Consider the following 21,796-nt stretch of genomic DNA (forward strand, 5'->3'; position numbering starts at 1 on the left):
AGCAGACTAAATCTTTATTAACGTTGCTGCTTTTTTAACTTGATGCTGGTCTTATTTTCATTGCCATTCAGTGTTTTTCCCATTACACACAAACTTTGTTTTCTTAGTTTGTGGACAGAACACAAGTCTGCTGATTGATAGTTTAACCTTTACTCCTGTCTCAGCATTTTAGACAGATTGACTGGCTCACAGTATTTATGGTTAATATTATAAATTAAACACAAAAAAACTACAGCTGTGAAAATATGTATGTGAAAGTATTTCTGTAGGCTGTCTGAAAGTGCGAGTGTAACGTGTATAACAGCTGTCCTGTCACAATGTTCGTCTGTTTCAGGCGTAGGAAAATATGTATATGTCAAACTTTTTAATAATTATGCAATGCAAATTGTTTAAAGCAAACATTATTTAAACAGTCGGCAAAAGTTAACTAAGAATTTTGTCTAAATTCTAAATAATGGAGCTAAATTAAGTTTAAGCACAGTCAGCTTTCTTTTGTTTATCTGCTTCAAATGTAAAAGTAATTTTAATGAAATTAGGTAATACTGTAATTAAAAAATTTAAATGTATGTGTTAAAAAAACAAACCTATTTATTTAGAAGGTTATTATTTGGATGCACCCATTTCAGGTCCTTTTGTAAAACTAAAAGCTGTCCTTACACCAGTGAATGAATGCTGTGGTCTTTGTTATTGTCATTTATTTCTGTCTGTAACAGACGGATGCCCCATCCTACTACAACACTTGACACAATTTCACTGTACAGCTGGGTCTTTTACCTCAGCTGTTTTCTGGTTTAGAAAGTAGAATCACATAATCAACAGCTGCATGTTTTAACTATTAGGTAACTATTTGTATACAGTATGTCATTGTCACCACTGCATTTTCTCCCCCTTATTTGGCTCTGAACATCAGGGGCAGTCTTTGCAGAGATGCCCAGAGCACCTCCAGCTCATTCAAGGAGACTAGTTCCCAAACCAAACAAGAGGTATAATCTCTCCAGCATGTCAGGGGTCTGCTCTGTGGACTCTTCCTGGTAGGACATGCCCCTGAATGTCTCACCTGGGTGACGATGAGGGGGCACTTGTCAGATGCTCAGACCACATCAACTAGCTCCTTTCGATGTGGAGCAGGAACAGCTCTACCCTGAGCTCCTCCCAAATGACTGGAATCATCATCCTCTCGGATGAGGAGGAAGTTCATTTTCACTGCTTGCACCTAAGACCTCATGTGACCATAGGTCATCAATAGCTGTCTGCCACACCACTGACACTCTACCGTTCCTGTCTGTCAGTTTTGGCTCCACTCTCACTTCACTCATGAACAAGACCCAGATAATCCCAAACTCCTCCATTTGGGCCATCAACTCCTCCCAGAGTGGGCAATCCAGCCTTTTTCAACCACTCTGCAAATCATCCTAGTGCACGCTGGATGTCACCTCCTGATGAGGTCAGAAGAACCACATAGTCTGACAAGTCTGATCCTGCCAGAGACCATCTGCCACTTTGCTGCAACTGGACACGTATGAACAGAATCAGTGACAAAAAAAAACTCTCACAAAAAGCAGGTCTGACGTACTGCCAGCAATGAAAACCAAGCTGTCACTATAGATGGACAAGGACCGAATGGCCCATAATAATTGGCTATTCATCTCAATTTAACCCTACCCCCTTCCTGAAGAAGTTGGTCACAATCCCAGTCGATCAATTCAGAGACACTGTCCTCAGCCTCCAAGCGAAGTTACAGTGTTAAGTAAGACAGCCCTGCAACATCTAGGACCTTAAGCATAGTTTATGGTCCTGCAAATGCGTCCATCTAACATACATTCGCATTTGGACAGGGGGGGAGGTTTTCAGCCACCCTAGACATGCTCCCATGCAGTCTTCCAAAGTACTAAGTGTGTGTTGCTGGAAGCAGATAACCTGTGCATCTGCCAAATGCTACATTCAGGGGCATGTCCTACCAGGAAGAGTCCACAGGGCCTACTTGGTTAAAACAGCAGATTTCAACAGGAATGGGAGGAGGACAAAAGAAGTTTCAAAGATCAACATATGCTGTTTTAGACCAGCAACTGGTCCACAGGCCGGTTGTACCACATACTTTGCATGACTCAGATGCAGGCAGATGATCCATTCTCCGTCTGCCAGCAGGCTGAGTAATACTACCTCTGCTGGGCCACAAATTCCACTCCAAGGGACTCACGGTGAATTTTTACTGCAGTCCTAAGCTGGATAGGACTACTTTTTCATCTCGATGGCTCTCTTCACCACCAGTGTACCTCTGAAATTTCTGGTTGTGGGGTTAATACCATGACATCTTACAGCCACAGTTCTACACGCACTAGCTCAGGCTCCTTCCCACCAGAGAGGTGACCTTCCATGTTCCTAAAGCCAGAGTTGTCAGCTAGGGACTGGAACACCAGCACCTCCTCTCCAAAGCCTTCAGTGCTATGATCGACTGTGCACCAAGTGCTAGCATCAAATGCCTAAAGCACCACCTGCGAGCGGTGAGCCCACAGAAGGGTGGGCCCACGTAATGCTTTGGCCTAAGGCCCAGCCACCAGGGCAGGCTCCAGACTGGCACCCCAGAATTATTCCAGGTAGGGTAGCCATGTTTAATTGTGCGTTTTTATCATAAGGGTTTATCTAAATGACTCTTAATCAGGCCCCTCACCCAGGACCAACCTTTCTAGACAGATCCTTCCAAGTGTAAATTGGTCCTGATGACCAGTCTGACAGTTTGGTCCATTGCAACAATATTTTGGCCAAATTTCTAATCTAATTAAGGATATGACAAGTGAGTGGAATTGTATGTATTCAGTCAAATATATAATAAAATGTATTAAGATTATAATGTTTGCTTGTTATTTTAATCATTTGGTCAACACACACAACAAGAGCTTGATGAAAAGGTACAGAACATGGTTTTTACAAATCTACAAACTTGGTCACATCAAGGAACTGAAGCACTAATATTTCTTGAATTGTAGTCACTATGAAGATTTCTTCAGCCACATTTTTAAGTACTGCTGTGGCTTCATAGTGTAGTGGTTTTATACATTTAAACAAATCCCTTGGAGGTTGCAGGAGGAAGAGCATCCAGTGTAAAAATCAGCCAAATTAAATATGCAGACCTACCCACTGTGGAAAATCCCTGTGAATAGGAGAGCGTTTGTTTATTCTGGTTTGGAGGAAGAGTACAGAACATTACTGACATGTTTAGTGTTAAAAAGCAGCTCAACTGTTAGAATATGTTCGTCCTAAGAGACGTTGTGTTAATGCAGCTACAGGTGAAAAAAGCAAGGTGTATTTGACATATGCTCATCTTACTGAGGAAATATTGTTGTATGTTAAAGCTGTATTTTATTGTAGTTGGTACTGCTAAATGTGCTATATTAAAGGCCAAGTTGTATAAATGTATTGTCTGATTTTCTTGTCTAACCATTAAAAATAAATAGTGAAAAAAACATAATTTTTATGCAGGAATGCAATCACTCATTTGATCTAAAGCAAACATACTAAACTGTGGTTAACATGAGTGAATTAAGACATTTCTACTCAAAATAACTGAGATAAAATTACCACTTTAATCATTTTCACAAACATTAAGCGTACTAGAAAAAATATATCTGGATTTAGACGATTTTCTGTTGTGCGTGTGGAAAAAATTCCAGCTCAGCTTTTCCATTGTACATGTAAGTCATGCAATATTTTTACCAGTAAATATGTTGTTTTTATTGTCTTCAGCTATGGAGGAGCTGGATGGAGATGAGGTCAGAGTTTCCTCCAGGGGACGCTTTGCTGAGAGAGACATCGTCCAGGTGCACTGTATAAGATATATCCACTCTTATTTGGTGTTTATCAGTATAAAACTATGTAGAATTATTTTTTATCAACTGTCCAGGATAAAACCCGAATCAAAACTCAATCAAATTTATTTAACCTTCTTACCTGCAAAACATTCTAGTGATGTCAACAAATGTATAGATGTTTATGAGAAAAACACTCTTTGCATGTTTGATCTGTCTCGAGTAAACGCGTTTCTGATAAGTTTATGGTCTCATTCACCGGTTTTAAAGTCATATTGTATATACCATGATATTCATTTGTAAATTAAGGTCAGAAAGGAGGATGAGACTGGTGATGATCACTGGCAATTTGTTAGCCAACAATCTCAGCTTTTTCTTTTATTTATGCTCACAATCAGAGCTGTTTGCCTGAATATTAAAGACATTTCCTTTCACTGACATAAGAAAGATCCAAGACCAGAATATTATTATTTATTGTTCAATATGAGCATCATCGACTAGAATAGGATATAGAGTATAAATGGACTGGTTCTTATCTAGTACTTTTCTGCTTACCTGATGCATGAGAGAGTAACTTGAATGCACCCGACATGGGGTTAGTATCTTGCCCAATGATATTTGGCTTGCAGACAAACCTTCTGATTAGTAAATGACCCGCTGTGAGCTCTAACCACCCCCAGTGTAGGACAGGAAATAAGGAAAAACAGAATAGTTTTCCTTTGAGTGTGTTTCAGTTGAAGTGGAAAAAGCCTGTGAGGCATAAGTCGTCAGTAACAACGATGATGACTTACATCCTAGCTCCACACTATCAAAATATATGATTTTTGAAAACTGTTGAAAAAATGTTTATGTCTTGACAACTAGGGCAAAAACCCCAACATTTTCAGATACATGAAAATTTACTTACAGTTTATGATTTACTGTGCACTGTGTGATTTTTGGCAGGTCATTTTTTGTGAATATTTCAATCTTAGAGCAAAAAAATGTTACCAACGATAATCTGAAGCCTCACAGTTTGAGCTTGATGTACTGTTATGTCAATACATCTGCAACATTAAAAGTAATAACTCCTCAACTGTATGAAAGCGTATTAGCAGCACCTTAGATGCTGAAGGAACCTACAAACACCTAATGAACTGAACAGTCACTTTTGCCTCCGATCCAGTTTGTTCCTTTCCGGGACTACATTGACCGGTCAGGGAACCAGGTCCTGAGCATGGCCCGACTGGCTAAGGATGTCCTGGCAGAGATCCCTGACCAGCTGCTGTCATTCATGAAGAGTCGGGGGATTGAACCCCGCCCCCCCCTGCCCGTCACCTCCGACTCCCCCTCAGTGTCCACCACAACTGCAACCAATACGTCTACGACCAAGCACTGCAACCCTCACCCCTGAGAGAAGGACAGCAGGCAGAGTGGAGCAAGCTGTTTGGGCAAAGGGAAGTGTGTGTGTGCATGTGTGTGTGTAGGTGTGTTCTGGGGTTTTCAAGGTTATCTGACAGAAACCAAATCAGTAAACTGAACCTAAGAATTCCTTCTGAAAGCACTGACTATGAGGATTCCTCTGCAAGACATGTACAAGAAGCATAGAGAATAGATTTTTAAATCTTTTTTTATGTTTCTGATTTTTTGTCAACATCTATCACAAACACTCTCCAGGTATAACACACGATTCTGCACAGACACACGGGCTCCATTCAAATCTATTGTTTCCTTTGTGTGTTGTAATCCACTATGGACGCTTTATTGACTTTTCTTGCAAAGGTGGGAAGTCAAAAGATTCTACTACTGGTCTTGTTCACAGTCTGCCGTAATAGAATAATAAATGCTGTAGCAGCCATCTAAACTGATTTCTATCAGCTGTGAAGAAAGACAGCTCTGAGGGTGATATCCTGTCCTTATTTGCTTATTCTCAGGGTGTTTCAGTGGCTATTAAATCATGTCTTGGTTCTTGCAACTGAGGCCCAAGGAACACTGGCTCTTTTCTTAAAATTGTATGCTGTCTATTACTGTAGAAAATGAAACTTTTGTTTCAGTTTACTTTAGCAAAGGCATGGAAATTGCTCTCCTTTTCAAAGACACTGTTAGAAGACAGGGCAAGTTTAAAGTTAAAATCCCCCATGGACATGAAGAGAGTTGCTTGTGAGCACCTTCTGAAAGGAGTAAACATACAAGGGTATGAAACCAGCCATCCCCTGCTCCTCTGCACCTGCAGCCGCTGTACAATTTGAACATATGGAAGGGCAGATCATTTCAGCCCTGATTAAAAAGTCGAACATAGCCGTGTCTGTGAGCTCTGTCCCCAGTCTTCTTCTAAACTGTAAATCTCCTGGCTGTGGCTGTCATTTGGGATGAATCATGCATGAGGAAGGTGCCTCTGGTTCTGAAACTGTCTACAGCTTGTACCTATTTAAAATGAAAAGGGTTTCCCATTGCAGATTTTACAGGCCAGAAAACTTCAAATGTAGCAAAGAAAATGTGTGGGAAGAGTGGGAAACACCAAGAAGAAGAAGAAATCGAATGTGAGGTTTGGTACTTAGTGCTGCATTGTTCAGTTTGCAAACTTTATCTTCATCATGCATGCCGAATTCTTGTTTTTTTTTCTTCTCATATCCTGTATTTTTATTTTCCTTGCTTTTGTTGTGTGCATGAATGATTTAAGCAAAAGAGAGCAAGTGCTTGAACAGAAAACCTAAATCTTTCATTGGCAGTCCCAAAGAGCCCAACACACTGCAGCTTACAAGTACACAGACAAAACAAATGCAAGAATAAAGCAGGAAAAACCAGCTGCTGTGTGGCCAAGAAATAGGATAGAATGCAACAAACATATTAATCATTATTAAAATATTATTATTCGTCAATTCACTTTTCTCATGCCTTTTATGCTCCTGTCTCTGTAAGAGCCCTCTATCCCTAAAATTCAATCTTCTCACTGGCCATCCTCTGGAAAGTGACGGAAACCACCCAGTGCTTGAGAGCAGTGCTCGAATTTTGTAGGTGTGACCACAGAAAGAAATCTGTGGTGAACTGATGTCAGCTCATTGCAAAAGAAACATTTCCAAGTTCCTTCAAAACTTTGGGAACTGAACTCTGTTGTCTCGGTTAACCCCCCATGTAGCCACCACCATCAGTTTTTGAAGCCGGACCATATTTAGATAAGAGGGACAAGTTTTAACTTACCAGCTAATGCTAGCAAGCTAATGCTAGCTAGGTTGAGCAAGGTGCATCGATAACATGAATCAACAAAGACAGCACCGGTTTAGCAGTGACTCAAGCTCCCTGTAGATGACACACCTATTAACCAAATCACTTTAAGTATTTTCAAAAGGTTGAATTAAAAAAAAAGATGTACTACCATAGCTTTTATGAAGAGAATCCTATTCATTCAATCCTGTTTTTTTTCTACTATACTTTTTAATGGTGTCGAGACAGGCATTTGCCCAACAAGGGACAATTGTTGAAAATTAGCAATAGCTATAAACTTAAGTGCGTTACATCTGTTTCATGTTTTGTACTTGGACTATGTTAAACTGCACTGTCCCTTTTAAATAAATAGATTAACATGGGAGACAGTGAGGTTAGACTTGCTTTTGAAGCCAGCCTCAAGTGATTCATGAAACTGCAGTTTTGGCACTTCAGTCCTGGCTTGATTTTGTTAACCCCATTGTTTCTGTTTCCGGTGTGTTTAGTTTGCAGTCCAAAGACAGGCTACACGTGAATGTTGCTAGTAAAAAGGTGCACAGTGCTAGAATTACAAACAAATAGTTTGTTAGGACTTCTGTCCTGAAACTCCAGCATATTGAAGGAAAGAGGATCTGCCACTGCATTAGAAACACTTGATCAAACTTGGTATATCACTAGCTAAGAAGTGGAGAGACGTAATGAGACAAGATGAGGTCAAATTAAATAAGATATAAGAGAAAAGTATTTGATTTTGTGCAGTGTGGGTTCTGTCCAGTAGCATATTTGTATTAGGATGTGTTTTTAATTATTACAATGGATTTCTGTATTTATTGTATATGTTGTAAAATGGCTCCATTTCATTGGTGTTTATTTTGTCCATTTTCATCTATATTCTAACATTTTAGCCTTCTGAGTTTTTGCAACGACAGTATTTTTGCTGTTAGGTGGGCTCTTTTTTTGGTACCACTCCATAAAACAAATACTGTGAAGTTTCATCAATTTTCTTTTGTCTCTGACCTTTTTATGTAGGGTTTTAGAATGTTCAACCTGGCTGTGTCACGAAAACAGAAACAATAATAACAACAACGAATGGATTACATGATATTTATCTGGATTACTGAGTATTTGTCACATTGTATCAGAAGGGAAATGGACATGTGGCCTTATTTCTGTCATAATCCTGCAAGTAAGTGTGAGGGAGGACTCTATTTTTATATGACAACACCAGGAAATATGTTATTTTGCATGCTTATATGGCTGTTATGCTGCTAATGATTGTACTATCTGTATTCATATCTGAAAAAGATTTCAGACAACATTCCTCTGTGTGTTTACTTGTGTACTGTGCAGAATCAATCCTTCTATTTCAGACTGCCAGCCTAATAATCCAGCACATAACAGATATATGAAAAGTAGGGTAGATTTGTATCAAACAACGTTTAAAACATGCATGTTTGTGTTATGACTATATGTAAACAAACCCAAAGTCACATAACCTGTTGGATATTTTTGTATGAAGCATGCTGAGCTTTCTACACAGTGTGTACAGGATGAGGTTATTATATACTGCTCACCAGTTCCATTTGTTATGTAGAAGCTGTGTGTAAATATGTTAAAGTGTTGTACAGAATATTTTGTGAAGTCTTCCTTCTTTCCGTTTTTTCACTCTGTTCCAAATATTTCTTTTATTTTTGTTTCCACTTGTGTTGGTCAAAGTTTTTAATTTTGTCACTGTTTTCTAGCTTTTGCTTAAAAACCAAATAAAGATATTATTGAAGGCTGAACTGTAATCTTGTTCACTGTTTTACAGTAATTGCTGTGTTAAACTTCACTTACATCGCCTTTGTTTGTTTGTATTTTTAACTCAAAGATAAATTAGACCAACATCTTTTTTTTTTCAAGCAATGATGAAAAATTTTTATTATTTATATATTTGTAAAGGGGCCAAATTATTTCAAATTTATGTACATTTTATACTTATAATCTGCATATTGATATCTATTTTCAAATTATTAAACTTTATGTAACTATATTTTGATTAGCCTCTTTTAGTTATCAGCTGAAGACAGAAGAAAAGTAAAGGGGGAGGTGTATTTGGAGTCAGTGAGACAGAAAAAAGGGCGGGAGTTTGGAGATGTGAGTAGTGACTTTAAAAAGTAAAGACTATGATTAGTAAAGGGAGAGAGCTGGGTGATATGAAGGAGAGAAGGAAGACAGATATATTGTGTGTGCGGGAGAAGGGAAGTAGAGCCAGGAGCATTGGACGTGGATTCAAATTCTATTACTACAGTGCAGATAGGAAATGAAATGGAGAACGGGGAATCTTGAAGGAGTGCTATGGAGTTGAATGTCAGACAGGATCATGAACTTGAAGCTGGAAACTAATGGGCGGATGTCAGAAATTGTCTAGGAAATCATGAAATCATGAAGAAGAAGTGAGTGAATGCAGTGGCAAGGATTAAATGGAGGAAGTGAAGAAGGAAGAATGCTTTGCAGAGTTTAGTGGTGAGTTAAAACAGGCTCAGGAAGGTAGGGAAGAATATTCAGATGACTGGGAAAGTACAGCTAAGGTGGTGAGAGAAACTGCCCAAAAGCGGCACGTGTTTCCTCTGAGCATAAGAAAGAGGACAAAGAGATGGTGGTGATGCATCATTTGCTAGGCAGAGAGATGAAGTTAGAAAGCATGTGCAGCAGGTTAGAGTGATTAAGCATGGAGACAGAAATATAATAAGAGTGTGCTGAGAATATGGGAGGAGTGCCTTGATGAGTTGATGAATAGAGAAATTGAGAGAGAAGAGGACAAATGTCAGACAGTTAGTGAATTAGGAAGTGCAGAGGATTAGTAACGAAGATTAGAGTGGAAGGGTGCCGATGATATACCTGTGGAGGAATGAAGAAGGCAACGGACTTTAAGCTACGGAAAAAAGTTTTTGAAGCTAAATGCGAAGAAGACAAGTTACAGTCAGTGAGCAGCACTATGGCAAGAGTGAAAGGGAACGTTTACAAGACAGTAGTGAGACCGGCTATGTGTGGTTTGGAGATGGTGAAGGTGAAGCTGGAGGAGGCAGCACTGAGGATGCTAAGATTTTCAGTGGGAGTGACCAGACCAAGAGTATAGAGAAGGACGGCTCAGGTAGAGTGTTTTGGAAAGGTAAATGGTAAATGGCCTGTATTTGTATAGCGCTTTACTTAGTCCCTATGGACCCCAAAGCGCTTTACACATTCAGTCATCCACCCATTCACACACACATTCACACACTGGTGATGGCAGCTACATTGTAGCCACAGCCAGCCTGGGGCGCACTGACAGAGGCGAGGCTGCCGGACACTGGCGCCACCGGGCCCTCTGACCACCACCAACTGGTCAGAGGGCACCAACTTTGGAGTCATAGTTAGCGAGGCAGGCTCAGATCATCTGGACTTGTGCAAAGAAGAGATAGTGGATATGGAGGAAATAAGAACACAGAGTGGATTTAGGGATGGAGGACACGCAAACAGTTGGTGTGACAGATTAGGATGCTGGGTATAGGGTGAGATGGAGACAAATGATCCACTGTGGCGAACATTAAAGGGAGCAGCTGAAAGAAGAGGAAAAAGATAGCAGTGACTTAACATGCTGTTTTATTTGTACTGTTCGTGTTTTTTTAAAGGGAAAATAAACATTATTAGCCCAGTGGATGATTCTCAAATCTTGTCCCTTGATCAGAGTCTACATTACGTTTTAAACGAACATATTAAATGTGGGTTCTCTCCAGGTAGTCCGGCTTCCTCCCACAGTCCAAAGACGTGCAGTTACTGAGGTTAGGTTAAATGGGGATTCTAAATTACCCATAGGTATAAATATGAGTGAGAATGGTTGTCTGTCTCTCTGTATTAGCTCTGCAGCAGACTGGTGATATGTCCAGTGTGTACCCCTCTTCTCACCCAATGATAGCTGGGATAAGCTCTAACCCCGAGCTAGGGTTGCCAAATCTTTAATTGTCAAATAAGAGACACTCTGGTGTGCCAGAAGCACAATCCACAACCAGCTGGGTAGTGTAAATATGCACTATGTGACGGTGCAGGTAACGGTCAATATATGTGACATTTAAGGTAGACTAAGGAACCAATTGAGTACATTCAGTGTTAAAAGAGAAGCTGTGAAGGTCTGAGATCAGCAGCTCTCTGAAAAACCAACTGAGGTAGTGTTTATGCTCCTATATAGTGAAACTGTTATATGGATGATTAATACCTTTGATTGTTTGTCTTTAAAAAGCTGCAACTTTCACATCATGTGGTACTTTAGACTTTGTACTTTTTTCACAAGTTAATTTTGGAGTTTCTACAAACAGTGAACATACAGGATGATTTGTCTGTTGTCACTGGGCGGTGCTGAGGTCTGAGGGCAGCTTCTGTAATAACAACGAGAACAGAATCATCACAAAACATGAAATATAAAGTCTATCCCTCAAATCTGAAAGTAAGTTCTGCTCTTACATTTTTTTTTCAGTTCTACAGTTCTGCCAACAGCTGGCATATGAACTGCTTATTTTAAGAAAAGACAAAAAAATAGACTAGCACTTTATCCAGTATAATATTTACCTTTGAGTTATTGGTGCTTTTTAAATGTATTTAAATACAGTTTGAAACAGTCGGTGTGGTTTTGCAGCGTGGACCTCCTCTCAGCATCCCTGATCTATCTGCCATTGCAGAACAGACATATGCAAACCTCTCCATGATCGCAGCTGCCAGTCAAAGCGGTCATGATGACGTTATACCCCAATTTAACAGCATTATGTTAGTAATTAGAATCAAACTTATGAGAAAGGAGACCACTTGAACACAAATCAGCCTGATGAGAACTACTGATAATGAAATAAACCATGTTTGAGAAAATCGTATCTGAGTAGAACTTATTTTAGTTAGGACCCCCTCCGATAACATGGAGGAGGCGGGGTTTATGAGCAGCCAGACACCAGGGGCCAGTTTGGCTTCATTTTGGGGGCGATGTTAGGTCGTCCATGTGTGTCAAAAAACTAAAAGAATATACACAAATTGATCAGAACAGGTCTGTAATGTTTTCTCTTAGGAGAAAAATGTTGTTTTATACTGCTACACTGCCACTTAGTGGAAGAAATACGAACTAAAAACTGTACCAAACTGGAAATGGGAATTTCCCAAGTTTTGGATTCACTTTTCAGTTAAAAATAAATAAATAGTGTAGAAAGGTTATCTTAAATGTATTATTGATAATAACTAAACCGCACAAATATCCAATACTACACTATCCACATCACAATTTCACTATGGCATATTCTTGCTGCCTTCAGGTACTCCTCGTGGTTCAAACCATTACATTGAAGGGCAGCAGTATATATTGCACTTTTTGACCCAAAGACATTTGGTTGTCCCTCTGTTAATAGCAGACTGTAAGTTTAGCTATCAGCTGTGGCTTTATTCGTTTTCTTAAATGTAAGGCTTCTGTGCAGAAAACTGAAGAGAAGTTCTATCGACCTTGACAAAGCTTTGGTAGTTGCTAACAAACACCCGACTACCAAAGCTTGTTGGTTCATCCACCCCTAAGTTGAAATTTCAATACTGCCCCTGAACGCAACACTAGGCCCACTGGAAACCGTGTAGTGGCTCCATGGATCATATCCATTTAGTAGGGCGGGCCTTTTCCCGTGTCGCTGCTACAGGGATACCAAGATGGAAATCCAGGGGCTTTCTGATGCCCAAAACATTCAGTCTCAACATGGCGCCCTACACAGAAGCATTTCGTCTCCACATCGATCGGCAACGGGGTCAATACCTCATTTTATTTCCAGCGAAAATGAAGCGGAAGTGCTGCTGGAGTCGCTTGAGCTACACAGCGACAACAACAACAACACTAGGCCGAGAACATCGCCGTTTCGCCTACTGGCGGAAAATGGCAGCGAGGTGGCTTGTTCGCCTGTCAGCGCACCGCAAACTACGCTTAAAAGCAATTTACCGGGTAACAGACCGGGCGTGGGATTTCATAACGTGAACCCGGAGAAGGAAAATGAGCTCAGTGCCCTACTAGCTTCACAGGAGTTTGTCAAGACAGCCTGGAAATACGGATTAGAAAGCGGGGATGTTGTAATGCAAATGGCGCTGCCTCTCTTTGAAGGGGAAGAGGAACCGATGCCGCAGCGGCAACCAACGTTTCCAGTTTTACGGCAGCAGCGTGAGGACGGCTCCTGCAAACAGCCCTCAGTAGCCAGCCATAGCGCTGCGGCGCTGGGGAACTTGAGCACGGTAAACCTGGCGGAACAAACCACCCAGGAGTTTTATGTTCTTTTTAATGTCGTTCAAGACGAAGGCAGCGGCGAGACAAGTAAACAGCGCCCGGATGTGCCTGAGGATGGCGATCAAATGAAAGGTAAAAAGCAGTGTTCCAAAGCAAGTCCCTGTGGCCCCATGGAGGCTGGAAACCGCAGTAACGTTGTTTCATGTGAATCTAATGACACTTTGAACTGCCTCGATACACAGGGCTTGAAACCTGAGCATGTTTTCAATTTACTGAACGATAATCCCGCGGCGGGTAACGTTAAACAGACTGCCTACCACCCCACCGTCGAAGACGTTGTTTTGACAAACAAATATGGCGATAGGATTTGTGGCCAGATGTGTACCGAAAGCAGCGAAGGTAAACTGGTCAGGGAGCTCTCGTCGCAGCCTCGCGTTGACGAGAGCAGTACCTTGATTTCAGGGACTGCGGGGATCGTGGAAGCCATGGACACATCGGACTTTGGTACAGATTCAGCGGCGGCGCAGGGCAGTACAAACCCGGTCACGGCCTCCACAAGTCCGCCTGCTAGCGAAACATTTTCCGGAACTATCACGATAAACAACCAAAGCATCATAGTGACTATTGAAAACGGGGTACTAACTCTTGCTGCCCCACCCGAGGGCTATGTACATAAGGAGGATGACATGGTTAGCTTAAAGGAGCACTTAGGAATGAAAGATCATGAAGATATTGTTCTCCTCAACTATGACAGTGGTACTAAATCGATCGGGAAGATCAGCACACTGGCAGTAGCCAGTTCCAGCCATCAGGAAGAGCCCACACCTGGTTTGTCTGTCAGCGACTCAGAGCTGGCTCTGGTGGATGACTGCTCCCTGTCAGAGCTAGGTACCTCACTGGACTCCTGTGCCAAGCAGGAGGCAGGGTCACTATGTGCAGTAACAGAAGCAGATATGGGCCCTCCTCCTCCCGAAGCCGCTGTAGCTGGCTGTGACAATGAAGAGTGTCACTCTGTACCAGTAATCAGGTCCAAGAAAGACACCGTGTCCACCTTTGACTGCCCAGAACCAGGGTGCCCCTCCACATTTGACACACGACAGAAACTCAAGGTTCACCTCCTAAACCATGCTGAGGACCCACGTCCATATCAGTGCACTGTGGAAGGCTGCGGCTGGGCATTTGCCACCTCCTACAAGCTGAAGCGGCATCTCCAGTCCCACAACAAGCAGCGGCCACATACGTGCCAGTTTGAAGGCTGTGGGCGGCGTTTTACCACTGTCTACAACCTCAAGGCTCACGTCAAAGTCCACGAGCAGGATAACGCCTTTGCCTGCGAGGTCTGCAACGAGAGGTTTCGCAGTGCTACCCGGCTCACCAACCATCAGAGGGTCCACTTTGAGCCACAGAAGCCTCACAAATGTGAATTCCCAGGTAACTCATACATCAAACTGTGAATTTTGTGCTTTTATGTAACCATTTGGAATTTCTAGCTTTTTATTCTGCACTTGGAATTGGCTAATGGGTACTCCACAACATCACTGCTATGATATGAAGCACTTTACCAGAAGGTTTGACGTGTTTTGAGCAACACAGGGCATTTACTTATTTCTTGCTACACATTTCTATTCATTATCTGTGCTAGAATAGCTTTGCATGTCTTGCAGTTCAAAAATACTCCAAATTTATCTGATGCTGGCACTCAGTATCAACCTCTGAAACGAGCTGTTTTAACTCCTACCGGTTTTAAACAAACTCTGTGGCTGCCCTACCTAAACAAACTTAAAGCAGCAGGTGGGTGGGGCCAAAGTTCCCAGATGACCATATTCTGGATCCCTTCAGACATCGTATATAACCAGTAGTAGAAAAAACTGTTTAAAGGTGAGCGTTAAAAGCAGTCTGAATCCTGAGCTTTTGTCTCACAAGAGTTAAATGTAGATGCACTGATCTATGTTCAGTATGAGGGTACATGATTATAACAGTTTCTGTTTAACAGAATATGATGAAAAAATATATACATATAAAATGTGCCTTTATGGTACCGTTGGTGTCCTACATGTTTGTCTTTCTGTCCTATGCAGGCTGTGAGAAAACCTTCATCACCTTCAGTGCTCTGTTCTCCCACAATCGCACTCACTTCAGAGAAACTGGCCACTTCATGTGCACCTACCCAGGCTGTGACAAGACCTATGATAAGGCCTGTCGTCTCAAGATCCACATGAGGAGTCACACGGGTAAATTGAGATTTAAGGGTCTGTTTAGCTGGGCCTGTTGTTTTCTGTGGTTGATTTTTTTTAAAGAGCAGCATGTAGTCTACTAAATTAACTCTGGCTTATTCCTAGTACATTTTTGTGAAGCAGTCAGCTGCAGTGTCGCAAATCCAAACACATTAGCTGTGATTGTTCTTCAGAACACAAATGCAGAGAGTAAAAGTTCTTTCTGAGCTTGGAGTGACAAGTAAACCTGATGCTTTTGTGGGGAATATGTATAGCTGTAAGTTATTTAAAAAGGCCAATAATTGTGTTTTTGTTTGTTTTTTATGAGCATTGAGTTAAATAGAAATCACAAACATAAGTGTGTATGTTGTCACTTTTAGTTCTTAGAAGGACAAAACCAATCAGCAGCTCTAGCGTTCCGAAAGAAAATCGGCCAAAAAAATCTCGATCCAGCTCACATTAAAAGATTTGTGAAGTGAGGATCCTTGCAGCAGTAGGTGTAGTGTAGCATTACGAATGAAACTTGTAACTTCCTTTCTCCAGGCGAGAGACCGTTTGTCTGTGACTCCGAGGGCTGCGGCTGGTCTTTTACAAGCATGTCAAAGTTGCTCCGACATAAAAGGTGAGTGCTTATTAATTTATGCTGTGATCATGGTGTAAAATAGTGGACACACTCCATTTGTGTGTAACTTACTGTTAGGAACTCCTGATACTGTATCTTTCTGCGACTGCAGATGGAAAATAGCTGATAGCTAGATCTGATGCAACGCAGCTTTTCCTTTTGTGTATTTTCTACATGTTCCTAAAGGCAATAAACAGAAACCTGAAGTAATGTTTTATAACATCTAACAAAGTTATCAAAGGAATAAAGGGAGTGAATGTCTACATCGTGCGGTGAGAACAAACCTTGTTAGATAAGCTGACATGGTCAGCTTATCTAACAAGATAGATCTTTGCATAAAGGTTTGAAAGAACAAGGTTATGAAAATGTGAAGTTTTCTCTGTAAAGGTCATCTAGTTGCGAGTCTTCACTACAGTGTTGATACTCATTTAGTATGTTAGGGTTTTATATCAAGTTATATAGAATAAAGCACTATTATAATGTAGGATGTGGCTACCTTTTGATTGACAGGGTGTTGCTTGGTATACTTGGGCTGTCAGTCAGACCTCTCATCATATGCTTCTTTGGCACCAAATACCCAAAACAGTCTTAGCAAAATGCCTAAATGGAGCCTTGCGAAAAGCAGCATACACCCTCCTCTTCCGTGCTGTCTGTGGGAATGTTTTGCCACTACAGGAAGTGTGATTGCTGTTACATGCCTGTTTTTGTTTTAGTGAACTTGAGCTTGTCACTGCAGTTCTGTTTTACTGGTGCAGTTTGACTTTGAAAGGCTTTGATTCCTTGTTAAGTTTAGCTTCAGTTTGATGTAACAAAATGTAAATGAAATTCTGTTTTTGTGCTATGACTTTTCTTACTTTGTTTTAAATGTGTGTGTCTATAAGGAAACATGATGATGATCGGCGCTTTGTCTGCTCAGAGGAGGGTTGTGGGAAGTCCTTCACCCGGGCCGAGCACCTCAAAGGACACAGTATTACCCATCTAGGCACGAAGCCTTTTCAGTGCCATGCAGAAGGTACAAACCTTTTATAAAGGAACAACAACAAAACTGTAATAATTTTCCACGAGACAAATGTTCACATTTTCTCCCTGAAATATTTACTTAAGACCAGTGTTTCATGGTGACTGATTTCAGTAACATGTGCCTCCTTTGTGTTTTTCAGGTTGTAATGCCAAGTTTTCAGCACGTAGCAGCCTCTACATCCACTCCAAAAAGCATAAGCAGGACGCCAGCACCCTGAGGACTCGCTGCCCTGTGGCCAACTGCTCCAAACACTTCTCGTCCCGCAGCAGCCTTAAGAGCCACATGCTCAAACATCACCACCTCAGTCCTGGTTAGTAATTGTTCTGCAGACTTAAAGTTCCCCAGCACTGTGCTGCGTTTCAGTATGCGAGTCTCGTACTGTCTGTGAACATCTATACCCAGCCATCTTGATGGGAACACAAATCCTGTGTAACAGAAACGAACCAAACTGGAACACGTTTGATAAAACACCACCAAACTGTTTTCTGTTTCCATGTGGCGCGATGGATGGAAACCGTTCCTTCTTTCTTGTGTAACAGTTTTAATCTTTGACTCCACTTGCTGTTGTTCCTGAGATGTTCATTTTTAACTTAGGGTTTTTTTTTTGGTTTTTTTTTCCTTCCCAGATGTTCTCAGTCAGATGGAGACCACACCAACCCTGACCCCCAGTAATGAGCTCGTTAGTTCCACACCTACCACGGTTGCAGGACCTGGTATTGCTGGGGGCGACCAGCTGACAAACCTGGACCTCAGCTCTCTGTTCTCTTCTGTGCCTGGAGGAACTGCACCCACTACAGGCATTGGAGTGGGAATCCCAGTTGGTGGGGCTACGTCTAATGGCCCGTTCACAATGGACCTCTCCCTGGTCAGCTCTGGCATCCTGACCATCGACCCCTCTTCAGTGGGAACTACACTTGTTACCAGCACTAACACCACAATGGCCAAGGCTGTGGACCCTCTTATATTGGCAGCCAATGCCGACATGACCCCCCACCACAACCTGGAGGGAACGGCAAGTGACGTCCTGCGCCCACAAGGCACCCTTAACCTGGACGATGTGCAGACAGTTACCCCAGAGGCGCTGGGAACCCTCACTGCCCTTACTATGCAGGGTGCTGGTGCCACTGTGGACCCCACTCTGCAGCACCCACTCAGCTCGTCCAGCTCCTTGAGCGTGGAACCCACAGCCTCCCTGGCTGTAGCTCCCGTTGCCGAGCTCCTTGGCTCGCCATCTAAGGTGGTGGAGGTGGGTGGCCAAGGAGGTGCTGGGACTCTGTTGGGTTGTGTGGAGGTGCTGGGACCCCAGGAGGGAGGAAAAGTGCTCACTCAGTTTGTCTTTCCTGGTCACAGCAGCAGCTTCAGCCCACAGAAAGATTCAGAGCTCAGTTCTGTGTCACCAAGCAGTTTCCTGGTGAGCATAGATACTCACAGATTCAATAAACCAATCGAAACACAGCTGATACAGAAAATACATTTGCGACTTTCAGGCATACAAGCTTTCCTCTTTATCTCGAACGGTAACCGGTTGGGTAAGGACCCTGCTCACCTTTCTGTAACAAAACCAAAAAAGACTCATAGTTCAATGACATATAAAGGGTCTTTGATAATGAATTGTCAGTCTCCATTCTTTCATCTAGAAATGGAAAAAGATATAGATATAGCCATCGTCTCAGATGTTTTTTTTCTTTCTTTGTTGTTTTTCAGTCTTCGGATCTTTGCATGAATGTCCTTTTTTATTTGACAAAATGTTTTTCAGTGGTGGCACATATTTAACAAGATTAATCACAGTCAGTAGAGAAAGTAGTCAACAGACAGATGATGAAAGGTGGTGCAAACCTAACATGCTCCCATTTTGCTTGACAGGAGAGTGGGGGCTCGGCTAGGACTGACTACAGAGCCATCCAGCTGGCTAAGAAGAAGAAGCAGAGAGGCCCCTCGGCCTCCTCCGGTAACTTACTTTCTTTAGTTTCATGCTAGCCAAAGCTCCAGTAACTGTTAGATTGACAAGACTTTCCTTTGACTTGTTCAGGGACTTCAAGCTCAGGTCAGAGAAAAGCTAAAGGAGCAAAGGCTGCCACAGCTCCAGGACCACTCGCTCCCTCTGGGGCTCGCTATGGTGATGGAGCTGCAGTAGCGAATGGGGGCCTGACTCTCCGTGACCCCATCACCGGTGCCCAGTATGTCCAGATCCACCTGCTGCAGGTGAGATATGACAAGTTGGGGAAGGTGGCAAATCTGCCCTGGTCAGAAAACATAAAGCTGTCTAGACCAAACCGTGATACTTACGATTCAAATAAGCTCATGATTTGGATAACTCGCCACTGCTACTGTCTGGGCGCTTGCCTTTGTTTTAATGAGAATTTGTTCCACAGAATTTTAATTCCTTCTCCTGCATTTTTACTGCACAGTGTGAAATTGACCTTTTGTGTACCATGAAAACATATTAGTTGCTATTTGGGAACTAAGAGCACAGTATAAGTTTAGCAGAGCAACATCCCATAAGCTCATTAAAGTGCCAGCTTAACACTGGCTACAGGGAGTTGTTCTGTCTGAGGCTTGTTTTTACCATTTTGTCAAATGTGTGCCATTAACACCAGCTGTATTATTGTTTCCCATTACAATCAAGTACCAACTTATGTTTGTGGGGTCGTTTTATAGCAATTGCCTGTACTCCTGTGACATCATTTGTATGCCACACGAACAAAGGAGGATGACTGGCGATGGTATACCTGCTGCTGTCTGTGGGTTTTTGTCACATTTGGGGACCACCGTGCTGTTTTTGTGCAGCCTTGTCCCTCGTTGCCAGGTTTCAAAACTGGCGGTTTTTGATTTTCATGATGGAGACACTCATGACATTGAATAGCCAATCAGTGGCATGCAGTCTGATGACGTCACATTTTCAGATCAGTTCATGACTTAAAAAAAAGTACCTGGTAACAGGTACTATCACCTAATGGAAAACCCTAAAAACCATGTCGAGCCAACCTGTGTAGGCCATAATGGAACAGGGCTATATATGCCAGAAGCTACAAGGACATTGGTGAAAGTGAAACCCAATTCCTCGGCTCAGTATCAGGAAACACCTGAAGCAAAGGTCTCTGTGTGGCGGCCGAAGTGGAAAAAGTTGAATGATGTAAAATAACTCGAGAAAAGTGTAGAAACATTCTGCACAGACCTGTGGACATGAAAGTTGGTGCTGCTAGCACAGCTAATGCTAGCACAGCTAATGCTAGCACAGCTAATGCTAGCCACACCCACACATAAAACACTGTATGTTTAGTTTCAGAGTTCCAAGTGTGAAATCTCCGTTAATCTGATTTCTTTCTCCTGTCTGATCAACTAGTAAATTAGTAAAAAATGAATAGAAACATCCAACTAGGGACTGTTTTTCTTTTCACGTACTTTTGTGCACTGAACAGCACACTAATGCACAGCGGTTGTTGGAGTGTCTAATCAATGTGTGAACACGCAGGATGACCCAGCCAGTGATGGAGACCTGGCCTTCCAGTTGAGCTCTCAGCCCTCCAGCTCCCACTCTCAGCTCACTGTTGACCTGCCTGTCAACATTTTACAGGTGGGAGTAATCTTTTCTGTCGTTAAAGAGACATTTGACTGCATTTGTGCTTTGACTTTCTGTTATGGAATCGGTTGTTTGTCCTTTGTAATAGCCACAGATTAGTGACACTGTCAGCCTTTAGAGAACTGAGCTGTGATGCTTTTCTCCACAGGAGTCTTCGGTGATTACAGAGGACGACAATGGCTCTGACAACTCCCAGTTCACAGGAAGCACAATCAACCTTCAGGACTTGGAGTGACCACCTACACTGCTGCGGGGTCAGAGGTCAATCAGCAGCTGGCCTCCATCCACAGTTTACATGAGATGATAGATTTCATCAAACAGTTGCCTCACCCTCGAAGGGCTTTTTGGACATGTGCTCCATGGAGTTTGTGGTCATGATTCAGCAGATAATGCACCTTGAGAAGAAGAAAAGAGGATTCTTTGTTGAGAATGTTGCCGTATTATTTTAAGTCCAGTTTGTACCAAATTCAAAGCCTGAGAGCACAGTTGTGTCAGAGGCTGCTCCGTCCTCTGTGGGTGTTAACAGTAATGATGTCTGTTCCACAGTGCCACATTGCCACTCACATGCACACACAGTGCGCTGTTTATTCTCCAGTTGCCTTATGAACTCATGCTTCACGCTGTGCACGCCTCCACCGGCAGGTTACCTGCTTTATTTGTTGTTCTTTTCTCTTGTGTTTTCTTAATTTATTTTTCTATGGCAGCAGTAATTCCATGTTGAAAACATGCCTGTCCATGCATTTGTATACATGAGTAACTCCCTTCTTATGATGATTTCAGTTTATTTATTAATAGCTACGGGTTTACAGAATGGCAGAGCCAGACGCAGAAGAATTAAAGACTCAAAGCACAATCAGAAGAGCGTGTGAAGTAGCAGTCATTTCACTTTGTTCGGTTAAATGTCACAAAGGGGAGATTCATTTAGTAAGGAAGTATCCCTTTACTGAATGTGTTAAGTCATAGTACTGGTGAAGCTGATCATCTCACAGAAGAAACAGAGTTTGGAGCAAGGACCAGTCGGCAGCAGCTCAGTTTTAGAAAAGGCAAAAACAATCAGAGGTTTAAAAATAGAGAGTGAGTAACAGAAGAAGTGCTGTCAATAACAAACTGCAAAGTTTGGTCACATG

The 21,796-nt window shown here is 42.1% G+C and overlaps 2 protein-coding genes across 5 annotated transcripts in view; both read left to right on the forward strand.

Annotated features, from left to right (window-relative positions):
- The window catches only part of LOC120715793 (copine-9-like), a 207,682-nt gene extending 198,509 nt beyond the window's left edge, over nt 1-9,173 (forward strand). For 2 of the 4 annotated variants that reach the window (XM_040002952.1, XM_040002953.1), the window contains one exon: nt 3,742-4,588. In XM_040002952.1, the coding sequence (XP_039858886.1) occupies nt 3,742-4,106 (365 nt within the window). In that variant the 3' untranslated portion in view covers nt 4,107-4,588. Of the gene's footprint in view, nt 1-3,741; nt 4,590-4,968 lie in introns of those variants that run through there. The other 2 variants (XM_040002954.1, XM_040002955.1) reach the window with 2 other exon arrangements.
- Nucleotides 9,174-12,602: 3,429 nt separating this feature from the next.
- si:dkey-156n14.3 (zinc finger protein ZXDC) lies at nt 12,603-21,528 on the forward strand. The gene is made up of 10 exons (XM_040003100.1): nt 12,603-14,664; nt 15,312-15,464; nt 15,990-16,068; nt 16,950-17,080; nt 17,229-17,399; nt 17,716-18,500; nt 18,953-19,037; nt 19,119-19,291; nt 20,562-20,663; nt 20,818-21,528. The coding sequence occupies exons 1-10, from the start codon at nt 12,672-12,674 to the stop codon at nt 20,902-20,904; spliced, it is 3,759 nt and encodes a 1,252-aa protein (XP_039859034.1). The 5' UTR covers nt 12,603-12,671; the 3' UTR covers nt 20,905-21,528.
- The last annotated feature ends 268 nt before the right edge of the window (nt 21,529-21,796 follow it).

This window comes from Simochromis diagramma, unplaced genomic scaffold (genome assembly GCF_900408965.1).
Source record: "Simochromis diagramma unplaced genomic scaffold, fSimDia1.1 OVJJ01000646.1, whole genome shotgun sequence".
Lineage (NCBI taxonomy): Eukaryota > Metazoa > Chordata > Actinopteri > Cichliformes > Cichlidae > Simochromis > Simochromis diagramma.

Coding starts and splice junctions, on each gene's coding strand:
- si:dkey-156n14.3 (XM_040003100.1), top strand. CDS start 12,672: ATGGAAATCCAGGGGCTTTCTGATGCCCAAAACATTCAGTCTCAACAT. Junction 14,665..15,311: donor TCACAAATGTGAATTCCCAG/GTAACTCATACA, acceptor TGTCCTATGCAG/GCTGTGAGAAAACCTTCATC. Junction 15,465..15,989: donor CCACATGAGGAGTCACACGG/GTAAATTGAGAT, acceptor TCCTTTCTCCAG/GCGAGAGACCGTTTGTCTGT.